The 16,065-nt window shown below is 43.6% G+C and overlaps 1 protein-coding gene across 1 annotated transcript in view; it reads right to left on the bottom strand.

Moving 5' to 3' along the window:
* Nucleotides 1-490: 490 nt before the first annotated feature.
* The window catches only part of LOC138301526 (olfactory receptor 10A7-like), a 35,991-nt gene continuing 20,416 nt past the window's right edge, over nucleotides 491-16,065 (bottom strand). The window contains exons 2-3 of the mRNA XM_069242041.1: nucleotides 15,419-15,541; nucleotides 491-1,459 (exon numbers count right to left, since the gene is read on the bottom strand). Coding sequence (XP_069098142.1) covers nucleotides 491-1,459; nucleotides 15,419-15,541 — 1,092 coding nt within the window. The remainder of the gene's footprint in view (nucleotides 1,460-15,418; nucleotides 15,542-16,065) is intronic.

Genomic DNA, 16,065 nt, shown 5'->3' with positions numbered 1-16,065 from the left:
CATAAGTGGTTCCAGGGTTGACATTGCAAGCAGCAATATCACTCTTATTACATCACAAATCAGAGTTGTAGTAATGGACAAGTATGAACATTTGTACAAGGGATTCCAACTGCAAATACTTCTTATACATCTGGCTCATCATTTTCTGGGAGTCTCTATTCTCATAACTGCTCTCAAAGCTCTATATCTCTGTACACTGGATTCCAAACTTGAACTTCCTCCTCTCTGAACTGTAAACACAAGAAAGGAGATCATACTAGAGACCCCCTGATATTCACCCTCTGATAAGAGTGTCAACCACTTGCTACAACACACCCAAGAAAAGGTCAATGCAAAGGTAAATATTTTCCCCTGTTTAACCATATTATACCATTGTCACACTCCACTTATTTTCAGAACACACCCTTTCTTCTAGTTTTTAGTGATTTAATGATACTTCAAAGCAATTATATTTAATGGCATGAGGATTAGTTGTCGTGTATCAGAGCAATTATATTCTTTTTGACAGTATGTTTCTATCTAGCACCCTCCACAGGGCTCCCTTCACCTCTTTGTTCCTTAAGCTATAGATCATGGGGTTCAAGAGAGGTGTCACCACACTATACAAAAGGGACAACAGCATGTCATTGTCCTCAGAGGAACCAGTCGTCTTTACCCTAACATAGGTGAAACCCCCGGTTCCAAAAAAGAGAGTTACTGAAATAAAATGAGAGGCACAAGTAGAAAACACCTTCTTCCGGCCTTCAGCTGAGCGGATCTTTAGAATAGCAGACACAATCCGGGCATAAGAGTACAACACAAGAAGGAACGGCATAGGCAGCACAAGAAATCCAGTGACAGACACTGAGATCTTGTTGGGAGTTGTGTCTGTGCATGCTAGCTTCAGAACTGGTGGAATGTCACAGAAAAAGTGCTCGATGACATTGGGACCACAATAGGGCAAGCTGAAGATAGAGGCTGTCTGACCCAGAGAAATCAAGTTACCCCCAACCCAAGATGAGGCTGCTAGCTGCAGGCACTTGCTTTTGTTCATGATTATGGCATAGGTGAGAGGGTTGCAGATGGCCACATACCTGTCATAAGCCATCATAGCAAGGAGGAAGCACTCAGTCACACCCAGAGTGAAGAAGCAGTACATCTGAACAGTGCAGCCTGCAAATGAGATACTCTTATCTTCAGCTATAAAGTTTACCAACATCTTCGGCACAGTTACGGAAATATAGCAGAGTTCCAGGAAAGACAGGTTTTTGAGGAAGAAGTACATGGGTGTGTGGAGCACAGACTCCAGTGTGACAACTATAATAATCATGATATTTCCAGCAAGTGTGAAGAGATAAACACATAGAAAGAGAACAAAAAGACAAATCTGCAGGCGGAAGGGTAGATTGGAGAAGCCAAAGAGAATGAAGTCTTTGACAGAGGTGTGGTTTTCCCATGTCCCATTGCTGGAGGATGTCATCTGGAGGCAAGAGAAAAACAACTTTAAAGAAAGCAGTAGATTGCAGTGCATACACAATGGTGAAATAGTCACCACAGTTTATAGAATGTTGCTATGTCAGAAGCCTTGTCAAGATATTCTTTGCATTTTCTTTCATATTTCATAAGATAATTTTGGAGCAACTTAAATATTTCTTATGCCTAAACCTAAGTTGTAAAATGTTCTACTGCTTTTTAGGAGCATTTTTATAACATTAAAATATTTTTTTCTTAGGATGCATTATAAAGGTTGCATGAAAGACCACTGAGACATGCCGAACTGGATCTGAATTGCAAAAGAGAAAAGAAAGCCATAAACTAGAAATGCTGCATTGTGTAAATTCAGAGTCAGTGGGTGAAGATGTAGGAAAGGAAAATGCAAAACACATGAATTTTAGGTGTGTTCATTTAAATAGCACACAATGTGGAGCCAACTGATGTTGCTGTTATTACTGATAAAGCATTTGTTGCCTGGATGTGACATGACTAGACATTCATGAAAAGGGGAGGTGATGGACCACATGGAGGGTATATTTGAGCCCTTGTTATTCAGCATGCATATTGCTAAAGTGATGGTGCATATGGTGAGATCTTTTCTACCAAAATAGGTTGGCACAAGTATTAATAATAAGGTACATAAATAAAACAATTCTGTTTGGAGAGGGACTACTGCTATCCAATGTGGACTCAATGTTCTTCCTGACGATTGTGAATCAAATATTATAATGATCAATTAGTTGAAATTGAAGATAAAGTCAAACAGTACACCTATGTTGATATGATCCTCCAGAATTGGAGTTGTATACTACCACTGATTATTTTTAAATGAAATCAGATGATAAAGGCCTCAATTTTAAGTTAGGATTGACAGCAATTATTGTTTGTCCCAGGAAAATATAACATTAAGTTTCTGACCCGTATGACTACAGGATGAATATTGCACGCAATATTTTTGCATGTGCCAAGCACTAACGTCTATGGTCTGTTTGCAATATTTATTGCATGGAATATGTGAAAAAGCTAACATGCAGAAAATAAAATCCAATTACAAGTATGGTAGGTCACTAAAAACAATTGAATATAATATATAAAATAGTCCCAGCCATAAGCAAGTATTAAAAGCTGAAGAAAGTGTAGAGAATAAAAAAAAATCTCAAAACCAACACAAAAAATCAGAACAACATAACAATGCAGAAAAACACAAAACATGCTCTGTCTGAGTTGATTAAATAAATGAATTTCACACACTTGCACACAGGGCCAGACCAACATAAATAGCCATCAACAGGTGAAGTATTCACAGGTTGATCTCAAACTTTGACTCCGCAACACACCGCCATGGATGCATCACAGATAGGTCACTACATCATGCTAAGCCATACTAAGGATGGCTGTCAAGTCTTCCAGCCACATCCTCAAAGGCACAGCACCACAGGATAAGGGATAAGATCAACAGAGAAAAAACGGAACCTTTAAATATGACTCTACCAAACACCCTAAGGACATACAGACTTGATATACACTCTGTGCACAAAATCCTTGCCTCATGTGGGCACCCCCTGGGTCACAATAATGGGATCAGCACTGCCATCATCCCAATACTGAAAATGCTACTAGTGCTAGAACGTTTTGCACCAGACACCACACAATGGTCAATAGGATTGGTGCACCACATCTATTAGCCACCATTCAGCAAAATATTGATCCTGTTCTGGGCACTTTGGTGACTGTGAATGGACAGCTTATACATTTTCCCATGGATCCTTCCAACAATAATGCCACCATGCAGGATTTCCTGATGCTCTATGATCAACTCACTGCACTATTGAATCGTCCCATCATCATCAACATCACAATGCAATATCGTTGCAGTTATTCAATATCCACACATACCAGCAGTACCACAAAGAGTTAGCAGCTCCTAAGGCAACACATACAATCCATTGTAAATATGAGAAACTTCAATCTGATAACGATTCTCAGCGAAATCTATTTTGCAATAACATTTACCTCTGTTGCAACATGTTTTTTAGAGTAGATGAATACCTACATGTGCTTGCACACTTGCACCACTTACACCCACGAGTCCCTGCCCTGCAGGTAAGACATGATACCTCTTTATGATGTGGCTGTGACACCAGTACTGGATTCCAGTAATCTTCATGAAGAAGCTTCTAATCAAGCACGCAGACCTCCTAAGGCAGAGTTTTATATGAGTGCACTGTACTAAAGGTGCCTGCAGTACTTTTATGATATGATTTTCTGCATTATAGTGGTTTGTGCCATGCTCCGTAGCTCCAGCATCATGTGACATATACCAATAGCTGAGGACATTGAGGATGGGGTAGACAGCACAGATGATGATTATGAAGAGTCTTGGCAAAAGGAAGAACACAAATAACAGAATATGACTGGGAATAAATTCTGGGACAATGGCAACATGGATTTTTTATAACTGAACATACACTAACACTAATTTGAATGTGTCCAATACAAAGAATGTGTTACAAGATATAAATATATGAGGAATTCATTTATGTATGTATTTAACTGTACTATTTAAATACATTTATTTAACTTTTGAGAGGTTCCAAGATGGTTGACTGAGGGGAGCACCTACAGCTGGCTTCTCCTAAGATCTCTGGAACAAATGGAACACCTCCATCACCCCTTAACCACAAAATATTTAAGTTCAAACTAAACTCTTTAAGATCAGCATAATAAGCCAAAAAATGATATCTTCCTACACATTGCAATGTTATAGTTTGCCTCAGAAAAAAATAAGAAAAAGCACATGATTGTCCTTGATTGAGGAGGCTGACGAAAAAGTCTGTGGACAATCAGAACTTGATGACTTCTACAGCATGATAGTTCCTCATATATGCAAAGCTAATCCACCAAAGTCAATACCAATGAAACCAATCTAATGCCATAAAATTCACTGGAAAAGTAACATAGAGAAGTGACCAAAGTGATTGCAAGTAGAGAATGAAACCAGCATTTGATGCTCACCCGGATCTACCTCTTTCACGTCTGTCAACTTTGAAATTAGCTTTACTGTGCAAGATAAGTTCTCTGGGATGGAGTTGGTGATCGACGTTGCTGTAGATGTTTGTGATTTGCTGTGGAAGAGGTTGGGTACACCAAGGATTAAAAATAAAAATCTTGACTTCCATCCCTGGGAAGTCCTGCGACCATGGATTCTTTCTTAAGAACCCTCCTTGTCTGGACATTTAGTTTTTCTGCACAGCATCATAATTTAGAGCATCACCCAAAAAACCTTAGCCTGTGCAGCGCATAAAAAAGCTACTGAAAATGAAGGTGTATAACTTGGAGTATTGCATTCTAAAATGTACACTCTGTACAACACTAGAGAGCTGTTGGACTTGGCCCATTGTGCAGGGTCATTCCAATGCTTTTTGACTTCACCTGCTTGTTTTCTGAACCAATGTTTGTTGGCTTTTAGGTTTCTATGCACTTTAGTACTGCTAACCATGGCTAAAGTGATTGCGCTCTCTTTATTAAACATGGTAAAATTGGATTACACCCAATTGGCACATTTAATTTACTGGTAAGACCCCAGTTAAGTGGTACTACATGTACCCAGGGTGTTTATATTAAATGCTACTAGTGGGCCTGTAACAATGGTTGTGCCACTCATTTTTAAACATGTCTCAGGTCTACCATTGCAGGCTGTGTGTGCAGTTTTTAAACTGTCATTTCGACCTGGTGAAATAAACCTTTTGCTAGGCCCATACATTCCTTTTTAACATGTATAAGTCACCCCTTAGGTAGACCCTAAACAGCCCATACGCCAGGATGTAGCATAATTCAAATGGTGGATATGTACTTTTATGTTTTGCACGTCCTGGTACTGAAAAATTCCTACCTTCCTTTTTCAGCACTGCAAGGCCGACCTCTCCTATAGGATAACATAGAGCCTCCTTATTAAATTTTTTAATGAGTGATAACTTTCAACTGGAAACAGATGGACAGGTGGAATTTGGTGTCTAAAGAATTGTAATTAAAATACTTATTTAACAGTAAACTCAGATTTATAGTCACAATCATGAAACTGGAGCTTTTAGAAAGTTGGCATTTTCTTGTCCAGTCCATTTGGTGAGTGAAGTCCCTCCCTCGTGCACATGACTAGGTGCAGCTGGCAGTTATTCTTTGTGAATTGCTCCCAGACAGTGAAACACAGGGAAGGTAGGTGGTAGCAGGATGGGCCACTGTGACTTAATGATGGGCTGGGGCTGTCACCTACCAAACTTGCACATCACAAAGGTCCTGCCTGAACACATTTGCAATGGGTTTGTCACTAATCTTTTTTGTTCCAGACAAGCTTGTCCCAGGCAGTGAGGAAGAGAATACCTGACACCTCAGTGGGGTGGAAACCTCCAGAACCTTCTCCTACTTCAAAGTGGCACAAGGTATAAATAATGGACCTTTAAGCCTGACTCTCCAGTACACATCTGGACATGTGGAAGACTCAAAAGAAGGGATGCTGTGCTGCTTTGCTGCAAGGACTGTCACTCTGCTTCCTTACTATATCTGCCCTCCTATCTGAGTGAGAAGGACTGGACCTCGATCTTGAATGAAGGACCACTACAGTGACTTCAAAGGCTAGTTGGCTGGCCGTCTGATCAGAACCCTTAGGAGCAGAACAGGCTTCCTCCATCTGTCAGCCATCAGTCATGCCCACCCAAGAGATGCCACCACAGTCATGTACCCTTGGAAGTGACTTGAAGGTGCTTTGGCAGTCCAGCTGTGGTGCCAGCAGAACCAATGGCTTGCGATGCATGGTGTAGCGCCTCACCAAACCCCTCATTGGGACCATTGCGTGATGCATCCCCAGTGCTGGATTTCACATCGTTGTCCGCAGCATCCAGGAATTGCCACTGCATGACGCTTCTTCAATGCAGTCCTTCACATCGCAAGCACCTAGTCAATGGCATTTTTGGTGTGGACATAGACTCCACATCTCAAGCCCCACTGTTTCTTCAGAACCAGCCCATGAGTGGCACCTCTTTGACTCAGGAAATCACATTGCATGCCCCCTGACAATGGAATCTGCGATGATGATGCAGGACATCGCATCTCAGCCTCGTATTTCCCAGTAACCACCAATGAACAAGGCATCCTTGACGCAAGACTCTGTGTCACTCTGCAACCAGGATTTAAGGGACTTTGTCCAATAGGCCTAACTAGGTAACCCAGTGCTCCATCATGGTTGGCCTGAGCTTGTGACTTTTTCCTAGTTTAGCGTGACCGGATAACCTGGGTTGGCGCATTGTGCCGTTTTGGTTCTTTTATCACTTAAATCTTTAAAACCACATATCTACAGTTCAACTGGTATCATTTTTTGTTATTTTGCTCTTAAATTAATTATTACATTTCACTTTATTTTCCTAATAAAGAGTGGGATTTGCATTTTTTTGTGTTTCACTTTATTACTGTTTGAAGTGCTGCATATATAAATTACACATTGCCTCAAAGTCAAGCCTGACTGCTTTTGTGCCAAGCTGCCAGAAGCTTCAGCACATGTTAATCTGGGGTTTGCTTGTGACTTCACCCTGACAGGAATTGTGGTTGCTGCTTGAATAGAGTCCCCCCTACAACCAGTAGTCTAATTTCTTATAAGTATTAATTTACCTCCTCTGATATTTCAGTTGAGTTATTCCACCAATATGGGTAATCAGTTGTTTTGTTTGTGCAGGGCTCACATACCTCTGAAAGACAAAGTGCTATAGAAAACTCTCAAATAAATAAATAGTTGCTACAAATACCTCCAGACATTGTTTCAGCAGCACCGTTGTGGTGCTCTGCATATGGCAGTGCAAAATAGGTCCTTTGTAACTGAATATCAAACATACATTTAAAAAAATACAAATGTCTGGAAGTCTTATGGCTGCTCCTGAAGAAACTGCCAGCACCCTCATGGCCTAATCCTTGTTATAGATACAGACTCCTCACCAGGCCCAGAGAGCTGAGCCATGAGGGCAGACCATCTGCCTCACCTGAGTAGGCCTGCAGTGACGTAGAGGTTGATGTGGTAGATGTGGCCTTGGAGGATGCAAAATGTTCCCAAACAGCAAATTGCCTTTTGTAACAAGATAACCTCCTGACTTTTAATCCAAACATGTCCATTGTTTTCATGATGTTTGCATATCTGTCATCCATTGTGAGTCTGAGGGTGAGTACTGAAGCTGAATGGCCTATGAGTGCACATGTGTTTAAGGAGTACACACACTTCTGGCATTTTCTATGCCATTGAACATACATTTGTGAGAGATGCTGGAATTGCTACTCATCCTCTCAATCTCCCTTAGCTCTGGGATGACAGGGAGGCATTGTACCTGTTTTCCATAGCTTTCTATAAATGTGGGTTGTTCCCTTTTCATGCTTGATATGCACCTACTGCACTCAAGTACCACTGAGAGTGATTGTTATGTAATATGGGCTTTTTCCAAAGGATGGGTAACTTCTTCCTCTTTTTTGCTCACTCCAGGCAGACTCCAGTCATCCTGGCACTCAGCTGTTCCATAGTTTCAGTGGTTTTCTTCTGTGTGAGTTCTTCAGTGGAAGGAAGTGTCAAGGAGATGACATCTTCAGGCTAGATGAGGTCCTCTACCTCCTCCAATATATTTATAACAACAGTGTTTTGTGCAATGCGGTAGAAGTAGTCTGGAAAGTTATTGTTTCATTTGCAAATTAATGCTTGGCAAGCCATACAAATACTAGTGACATGAAACCTTTTCTGCATGAATATCACTACCCGAGAACTGTAAGTACGGATATGCTGACTAGACAGCCAGCACCTCACTCATGGAAATGTGACAGTGAACAAATGCATCATGCTAATGTGTGTTAATCGCTGTTCTGTCTATATACTAATGTAATGGGGGAAGCTGAAGTAGGCAGGCAGGTAATTTAAATGGAAACTTCAATGGAAACCTCACCTATCTCCACCAACATGTCATGATGTCTGTCAGTAGTCACTTAGGATCTGTAGCAGGATGACATTGTATATGTATATCACTAGGGCCTTCTTAATTGTTAATTAAGAGTTTGCTTCTTGGACATTGATGACCATGCACACATTTACTAGGGCTTCTGTCACTCAGTTCCACAATGCAGGTGTGTAAAACATTGGATTTTTGGTTGACGTGTATGAACATCCACATCAAGGAACCACAATTCTTGTCAGGGTGAACCACAAAAGTCACTAAATTAATATGTGCTTAACACTCTAGTAGCTTGCCACATAAGCAGGCAGGCTTAACTTAGAGGCACTGTGCTAAGTATTTATGCAGCACCCAAACAGTAATAAAGTGAAAACATAACATAAGAGAAACATCACACCAATTGAGAGATATAGAGAAAAAGTTAATAAAGAAAATGACACAAAATTGAATCAAATCCAATCAGTGGAACGGGAGATAAGAGTTTTTAAAGTTTTAAGTGCAAAATAGCACCTAAAAGAATAAAATGCCAACCACAGGCATTTAGTTGCTGAAAAACAATGAAATATGGCTGGTTGCAATGGAGCACAGTCGGATTCAAGAGATTGGGCCCGGTCTCAACTTATCTTCAGACTTCAAAGAAATTTTATAGAAAAGTTCCTGAGAAGGGAAAGTTCAGTAGGGCAAGGCAGCCATTGGTGTCAGAGGAGGAGACATCATCCTAGGGGAGCCGCTGGACGAATTTGTGATGAAAGTTTCTCCATTTGGACTTTTTTGGAAGTCAAAAATCTTCAACAGGATGAAGCTGCAGTTTGCAGGCAATGAGGGCTCCGAAAGGCTGGATAACCTTTCTAAGAGGTCCTGCTGAACAGGTTTTGCTGCTGTGGAAATAAACGTAGTGGGAGCTACCGAATAGTCAGGCCGACCGGCATTGCACCTAGGCAGATTGGTGAGCAAGTAGGTCCCGTTGTCCTGTCATTTTCTAGGCCACTTTTTGAGAAAAATATTTTTAAGTCCCAAGCTTCAGGTTTAGGCAGGAGAAGCACCTTTAGCATAAATTCTAAGGGTCTAAGACTGGTTGGGCACTACTTGGGGAGGTCAGGACTCACTCGCTGTCAGGTCTAACAAGTTGCACATTCCCACTGCCACCCACTCTACTAATGTTTTTTGTACCTTGAGTCCTCCATCCTCGAGTGCTCTACTTGTCATTTACTCTAGACATGCCAAAGATGCTCAAGATTTTTTTTTCCACAACTTGAGGGAGAGCAGTGAAGAACCAACACCAGGTGCAATCCTTTTGTGCTTGTGCCTAGTGACTATTTCATGTACCCACCAACTATTTGTGGGCCTCATTATGAATTTGGTGGTCGGACAATCCAACTGCCAAACTCACGGGGAGGACGCCACCGCCACGGTGGTGGCGTCCCCTCGGTCATATTACAATGGCAACATTGTATTACGATGTATCCACCAGGCTGACTGGCGGGAACATTGTATTACGATCTTCCCACTATGCTGACTGGCAGGAACATTGTATTATGATGTTCCCACCAGGCTGACTGGCGGGAACAGTGCTACGGTATTGGTCACGGCTTCCTTAAGGGAGCAGAGGCCAATACTGTAACAAACAAGCACCATCGGAATGCACACTGTCTGGGGGCATTCCGCTGGTGCTGGGCAGGGGGGCCCCCGGTACTGGTTTTCTGCCACCCTTTTCATGGTGGGGTGACCACCATGGAAAGGCTGGCGGAAAGCTGAACTATAATCAGCACGGTGACGCTGAGTTCCGAGTTGCCGTACCTGAGTACAACTCAGATGTCTGTCAGACCGTCGGGAACGATGTACCTTGCGGTGACGGCATCTCCCTGGTGGTCTGACCGCCAGGGTTGTTATGTGGTGCCACACTCTGAAGCCCTAAGACTTGGAACCTGTTGATATCATTAACATTGCATGAATACAGTATAGATGTTGTCCATTATCATGCTCCACAGGCATATCCTCAGTTTTGGTGTTTTTTTTTATTTTTAACATGAGCTAGCCCATCAGACAGTTGTGGTGTCTTAAGACCGCCTGCCCACTCACAAACAGGAAGGATGTGTTGGCGTGATTTGATGCTATCCTGAAAGTCTTCTGTATACTTTTCTGGCTGTTTCTGTTCCCAGAATTTTTTGTTGCTCCTGGATTTCCACTACCAGAAACTTGCTGATGTTCTACACATCACTTATTATCAGGTGCAGTATTTACCACACCCGATAAATATTTCACACACAGTGTGTATGACATGAGGTTGGTTAATATTGCACACATATTACTAACATTTGTCTGTGTTTCAGAACTCATAATTTGCTGTATTTATTTCACACATTTCCCCACATCTGCAGTGTCAGTTTTTTTTGTATGTGTGAGTATGGCAGTTTTTACCATCAAACTCATATTCGAAGCCATAGAGGATTAATGCAAATTGCTGAAGCTTTCTATGAACGTACCTATTTGCTGATAATATCTGGAGAACCTTGCTTTTTGCCCAAAATGGCCAGATTCTGGTGTGGTGCTAAAATGTAACTTAAGTGTAATTGAAGGAAAGTGATAAAAACCATGACAAAAGCTTGAGGAAAGCAGTACTTTTATGATCAGTCATCGTGGATTTGGATTTAACATCTGTTGAAGCAAAATGATGTTTAGTGTTGTACGATCTAGTCCTTGTAATTGAGTGTACATTGATATGGTATAACACTTATATGTGAAGGAGGCATGAGCAAAATATGAATTATGCTTGTGCAAATAGAACATTTTATGACTTTTGAAGAATTCGGTTTTCTCAAAATGTCACACTAGACAATTTACCATAATTTGCGGCCAAGGAAGAGCAGAACATTTCTTGCTTGAGCGACATTTTTGGCTCGACGCAGTGACCCCCTGCTATTGTAAATGTCTTGTTAAGCAAGGTACTCCCTCCCATTGTATTATCAATCAAGACACTGGCCATTTTGCATAATATTTCTGACATTGTATAAGGAGTAGGTACTTGGTTTTGCACACTACTAGTGTGAACATTGATATGCAATGATCGAGTTTTTGAAATGAGAAATTTAGAACCCTGGAATAAACATTTTAATATGCATTCAAAAACGGTATAATTTTTTATTTCGCTTGGACAGTAACACGAATGATACGGTGTTTTCTTTAGCTATAGCTGATTCAAATCTATTCACTTAAATTAAGCTGGAGGTACTAAGATTTCACCTTGGCTGGCTCACCACATCTGACATCTAGGGTGCATGGATTTTGATTGCACAGCCAGAATTAATTTGCATGCTCTGAAGGAATGGGCTTGTAGTACACATTTTAAATGGAGCAATAGTAATTCCAGGAATAATACAACAAATAAAGCATGGTTCACAATGGAAAACCTTCATTTGGAAATCACTGCAAGATTTTCCCCACACGTGAGTGGGAATATGTGCTGGATGGCATTCATCACACATATCCAACTAGTAGTAGGATTTACAAGTGTTTACCCCCTTACATGAGAAACAACAATTTACATTTTCAGATCTATGCAGGGATTTCCTGCAATAGAAGCAGAGATTGTAACCTGTGCTAGGGAGAAATCAAAACGACAAAATATAAGGCAACTCTATTCAGCTGACCTAAATCACACACCTGGTCTCTTCCTTCTTATTCTTTGACTGTGTCACTATTCATTCTGATACAGACATGAAAATAACTACAGTCACCAGGATGCAATCAAACCCACTCAAAAGGAAAAGGAACCTCAATGAGGAGACAGACCTTGTACTTACCATTACCACTACATGACTTGTTTTCACACACCCTCAGTGAAGTCAAGAGGGCGGCCATGTGTCAGGAGGAGACAGATTGCACTGGGGTGGAGGTATGCACTATCAGAAATTTAAAAGAAAATACCAAAAGAAGAGAAAGAGAGTGAAGGAAAATTGTTTCCAGGATTCGGGTGGCAAGACTCTGCCTCGATGAACATCTTCTCTCTACATGCACCCTGATCTGATATGTGTCCTGCCTGTTTCCGAAAATCCCAAAGCCAAACCAGAGAAGAAATTAATCCCCTCTATGTTACAACCACATTTCTACTCTTTACTCATATCGCACTTTTCCTCCTCAATGGCAGGTGCACATCTCGTTTCTACTCACACACAGCTTTAGCTCCTCCTTGGCGTTTAATTGATTACAGTTAACTTAGGGTGATCCATTCTTTATGTTTGGCATGACAGTACAGTTCTCTGCATGACCTTTTAGTATAAGTGCCTTAAATCATTCATAGAGTGGTCCTTGGCGCTGCCTTAAAGGAGTATTACGTGGCAGTATTTGATGGCTAAAGAAAGTGCACTCAATCATCGCACATTCATTTCTTTATGCAAAACTAATAGGCAAAGGCAAATCCAACCTGCCCAAAGTACATACATGTGCCCAACACCCCAAACAATGAAACGAGAGACCACGGATCCAGAGTGTGCCTTAAGCTACACAGGCCACACATGAACCTTTATTCTGCTCAATGAGCAACCAAAGTGCATTTAAAGCCAATGGCCAGTCCAGGGATAAAGAAGTCCGATGGGCCACAATGGCCTCAACTTGACTCCCATAAGTGCAATGGTACTCCACCTCATAGGGGCAACAATGGGGCATCCAGGCACATCGGGGGAACTGGGGCGGGGGTGGCAGGGGTGGGGCCTTGCGACTGGGAGGGGGGCTTAGATTTATGTTTGGAAGGTGGAGGGGGCTTGGGTTTTGTGACAGCAGCTGGTGGAGTGGACTTGGCCTGGGGTGCAGCAGATGTTCCTGGGCCAGCACGGGGTCTCTTCCTCACAGGGGAGGCCCAGGAATGGGAAGGGCGGACAGCGGCAGGCTGTGACGTGGGAGGAGTGGACAGGGCAAGGAAGTGGGCACGTTTAGGGATGAGACGGGGTGGGCCAGTGGGTTCAAATAGGTCTACACAGGATAGGAAAAGTTTCTTAGGTGCAATTGGGGTGAACCTGGAGGAAGGCGTGGGAGTGGAGGTAGAGGGAGTGGTTTTAGGTGTGCGTGATGTGGGTGCAGGTGACTGGACAGTATGCTGAGGTGTGGTGGATGTGTGATGGGTGGGTGTTTTGGTGCGTTTGAGTGTCTTGGGAGGAGGGGGTGGACACAGTTGGACAAGGCAGGCTGGTACTGTAAATGTATGTTGTCTGGGTGTCTGCAAGTCTGGTGAGCGTGCTGCATGTGTCAACTAAAGTTGTGGTGAGTGCAGGTGTGGTGTCTGGGTTGCATGAATGGATGTTTGCTATTGTGGTGACTGCAGGAATAGGGTCAACGTTGAATGAGGGTGCAGTGCCTGTGGGTGTGCATGTACAGGGGACAGACAGGGAGGCGGAAGAGGTGGGCACACTGGGGTAAGTGGATGTTGGTGTGTGTGCATGTGTATGTTGGCTGTTTGTATGTGTGTGGTAGGTGGTGTGGTGTGCTTCTTGTGTGTTGAGGTGTGGGCCTGCGTGTCAGAATGTGTGCTTTGGATGGGTGAAGGGAGTAGGGTGCTGGAAGGGGTAAAGGTGGTTGGAGGGGGGACGGATTGACCAGGGACACTGGCTGCCATCAAAGAGGAGGCCAAAGCCTGAAAAGATCTTTGTAGGCCGGACACGGCACCGTGAATGCCACCCAGATAGGCATTGGTCTGCTGCACCTCTGATGCTAGCCCCTGGATGGCATTGACGATGGTCGTCTGCCCTACAGAGATGGTTCTCAGGAGGTCAATAGCTTCCTCCGTGAGGGCAGCAGGGCTGACTGGGGCAGGGGATAAGGTGCCTGGGGCAAAGGAGACACCCACCCTTCTAGGTGAGCGGGCACGGGAAACTCGGTGGGGAGCAACTGGGAGGGCGATGATGGTATGGGGGTGGCGGAAGATGACACAGTAGGGGTGGGCCCACTAGGGTCCACCACCGCCAGGGAGCTCCCATCGGAGGAGGTATCGGAGTCACTATCTCCAGTGGTAGTTGCCTCCCCTGTGGTACTCCCCTCACTCCCCAACCCACTGGTCCCCTGGGCGTCAGACGAGTCTACCTCTGAGGATCCTTGGGCCGCTGCATCCCCACTCACTGGTGCCTCAGCTCCCTCGCCAGATAATGTTGATGTACACAGACAACACAAGAGAGCAGGAATGGGGAGACAAAACAGGAGAGACACTTGTAAATAGTGGAATGGAGATACAGAACTGGTTCACACATACAACCACCCTGAAAATATTCCACCATGCAGCATCTACCGCTATACACATGGCTATGCACCTGACTAGTGGCCACAACCCTGCTCTACAGCCATTCCCCACAGCACTGAAGGACCTGACGTACTGCAGACTTGACCCTTACACCCCTACTCCCCACGGGGGCCATTATGTAGATGGACATCAGTCAGAGTCCCTGCTAGACAGCATAAATACAAACGCACACAGACACATTCATCAAGGAGCCAAATTATGGTATTTGTACTCATCCCCTTGTGACTGCTGTGCAGCCTTCAAGCGCCCATCCAGGTCCAGGTACGCCACTGCCAGGATGCGTTGCATAAGGGGGGGTCTGTGCCTCGTTGGGAGGACTTCCCCATCTGGGCCTCACAGATCTTCCTCGCCCAGCGCCGCAGGTCCTCCCACCTCTTCCTGCAGTGGGTGCTCCACCGGTTGTAGACCTCCAGGGACCGCACCTCCTTGGCGATGGCATGCCAAAGTCCCCTCTTCTGATGGGCACTTACCTATAAGGGACACACAGAAAAAGTAACACTGAGGTCAAACAATGGCCAATAATATACAGCTGGCTATACGTCCACTATGGGCCGGACATTTCAAACAGCCTAACAGCACACACACACACAGCATGTCAGAAACCCTGGACTATACAGTGGACACGTGCACACATGTATGCAGCTATATACTACCATTACACAAATTCATACTCCCCTATCCTCCTACTCACCTGTACATCTGGCCAACTGTAGAGCTTGGCATACAGGGACAGGACGCCGTCCACGAGGTTCTCCAATTCCTCGTTGGTGAAGGCCGGGGCTCTTTCCCCTGCAACACGTGCCATTTCCATGACCTGAGGCAGGACACAGCAGTACACTCAGTGGAGTACCTGCATGCACGATATCCGGGTGTCAAGTGAAGTTGGGGTGATGAGTTCACGTACACACCGCGGTGGTGTGCACCATCACCACTGGCAGTGATCATGATACGCTAAGAATGCCCATTGATAACCATGTTAACCAATGAATTTGAGCACAGCAGTAAACACCGCCTTACGCTATTACGTCAACCGCTATCAGTATGAGGTCACTTTCACCACAACACTTTTGGATTACATGAGGCAGACATTTTGGCCATAACTACGCAGTTGTAAAACCCTCATCTGCACAATGCAGGTCCTATTGTCCCCTAAACACCCATAGGCATGAAATAATATACATTACCTCACCTGAACAGCTTTGATATACTGTTGTGGTCATGTTGCTGTAATGTCACACATACTAAGCATTTGTGTCGTCGACAATCATGCCAGCAGTGCTGAATCAGAAACAATGTGTGCAGATGTATGTGTGTTGCTCACACGTGTTCTCAATTCCT

This window comes from Pleurodeles waltl, chromosome 6 (assembly GCF_031143425.1).
Source record: "Pleurodeles waltl isolate 20211129_DDA chromosome 6, aPleWal1.hap1.20221129, whole genome shotgun sequence".
In the NCBI taxonomy this organism is placed as follows: Eukaryota; Metazoa; Chordata; class Amphibia; order Caudata; family Salamandridae; genus Pleurodeles; species Pleurodeles waltl.
This window is presented reverse-complemented; position numbering and strand designations above follow the sequence as displayed.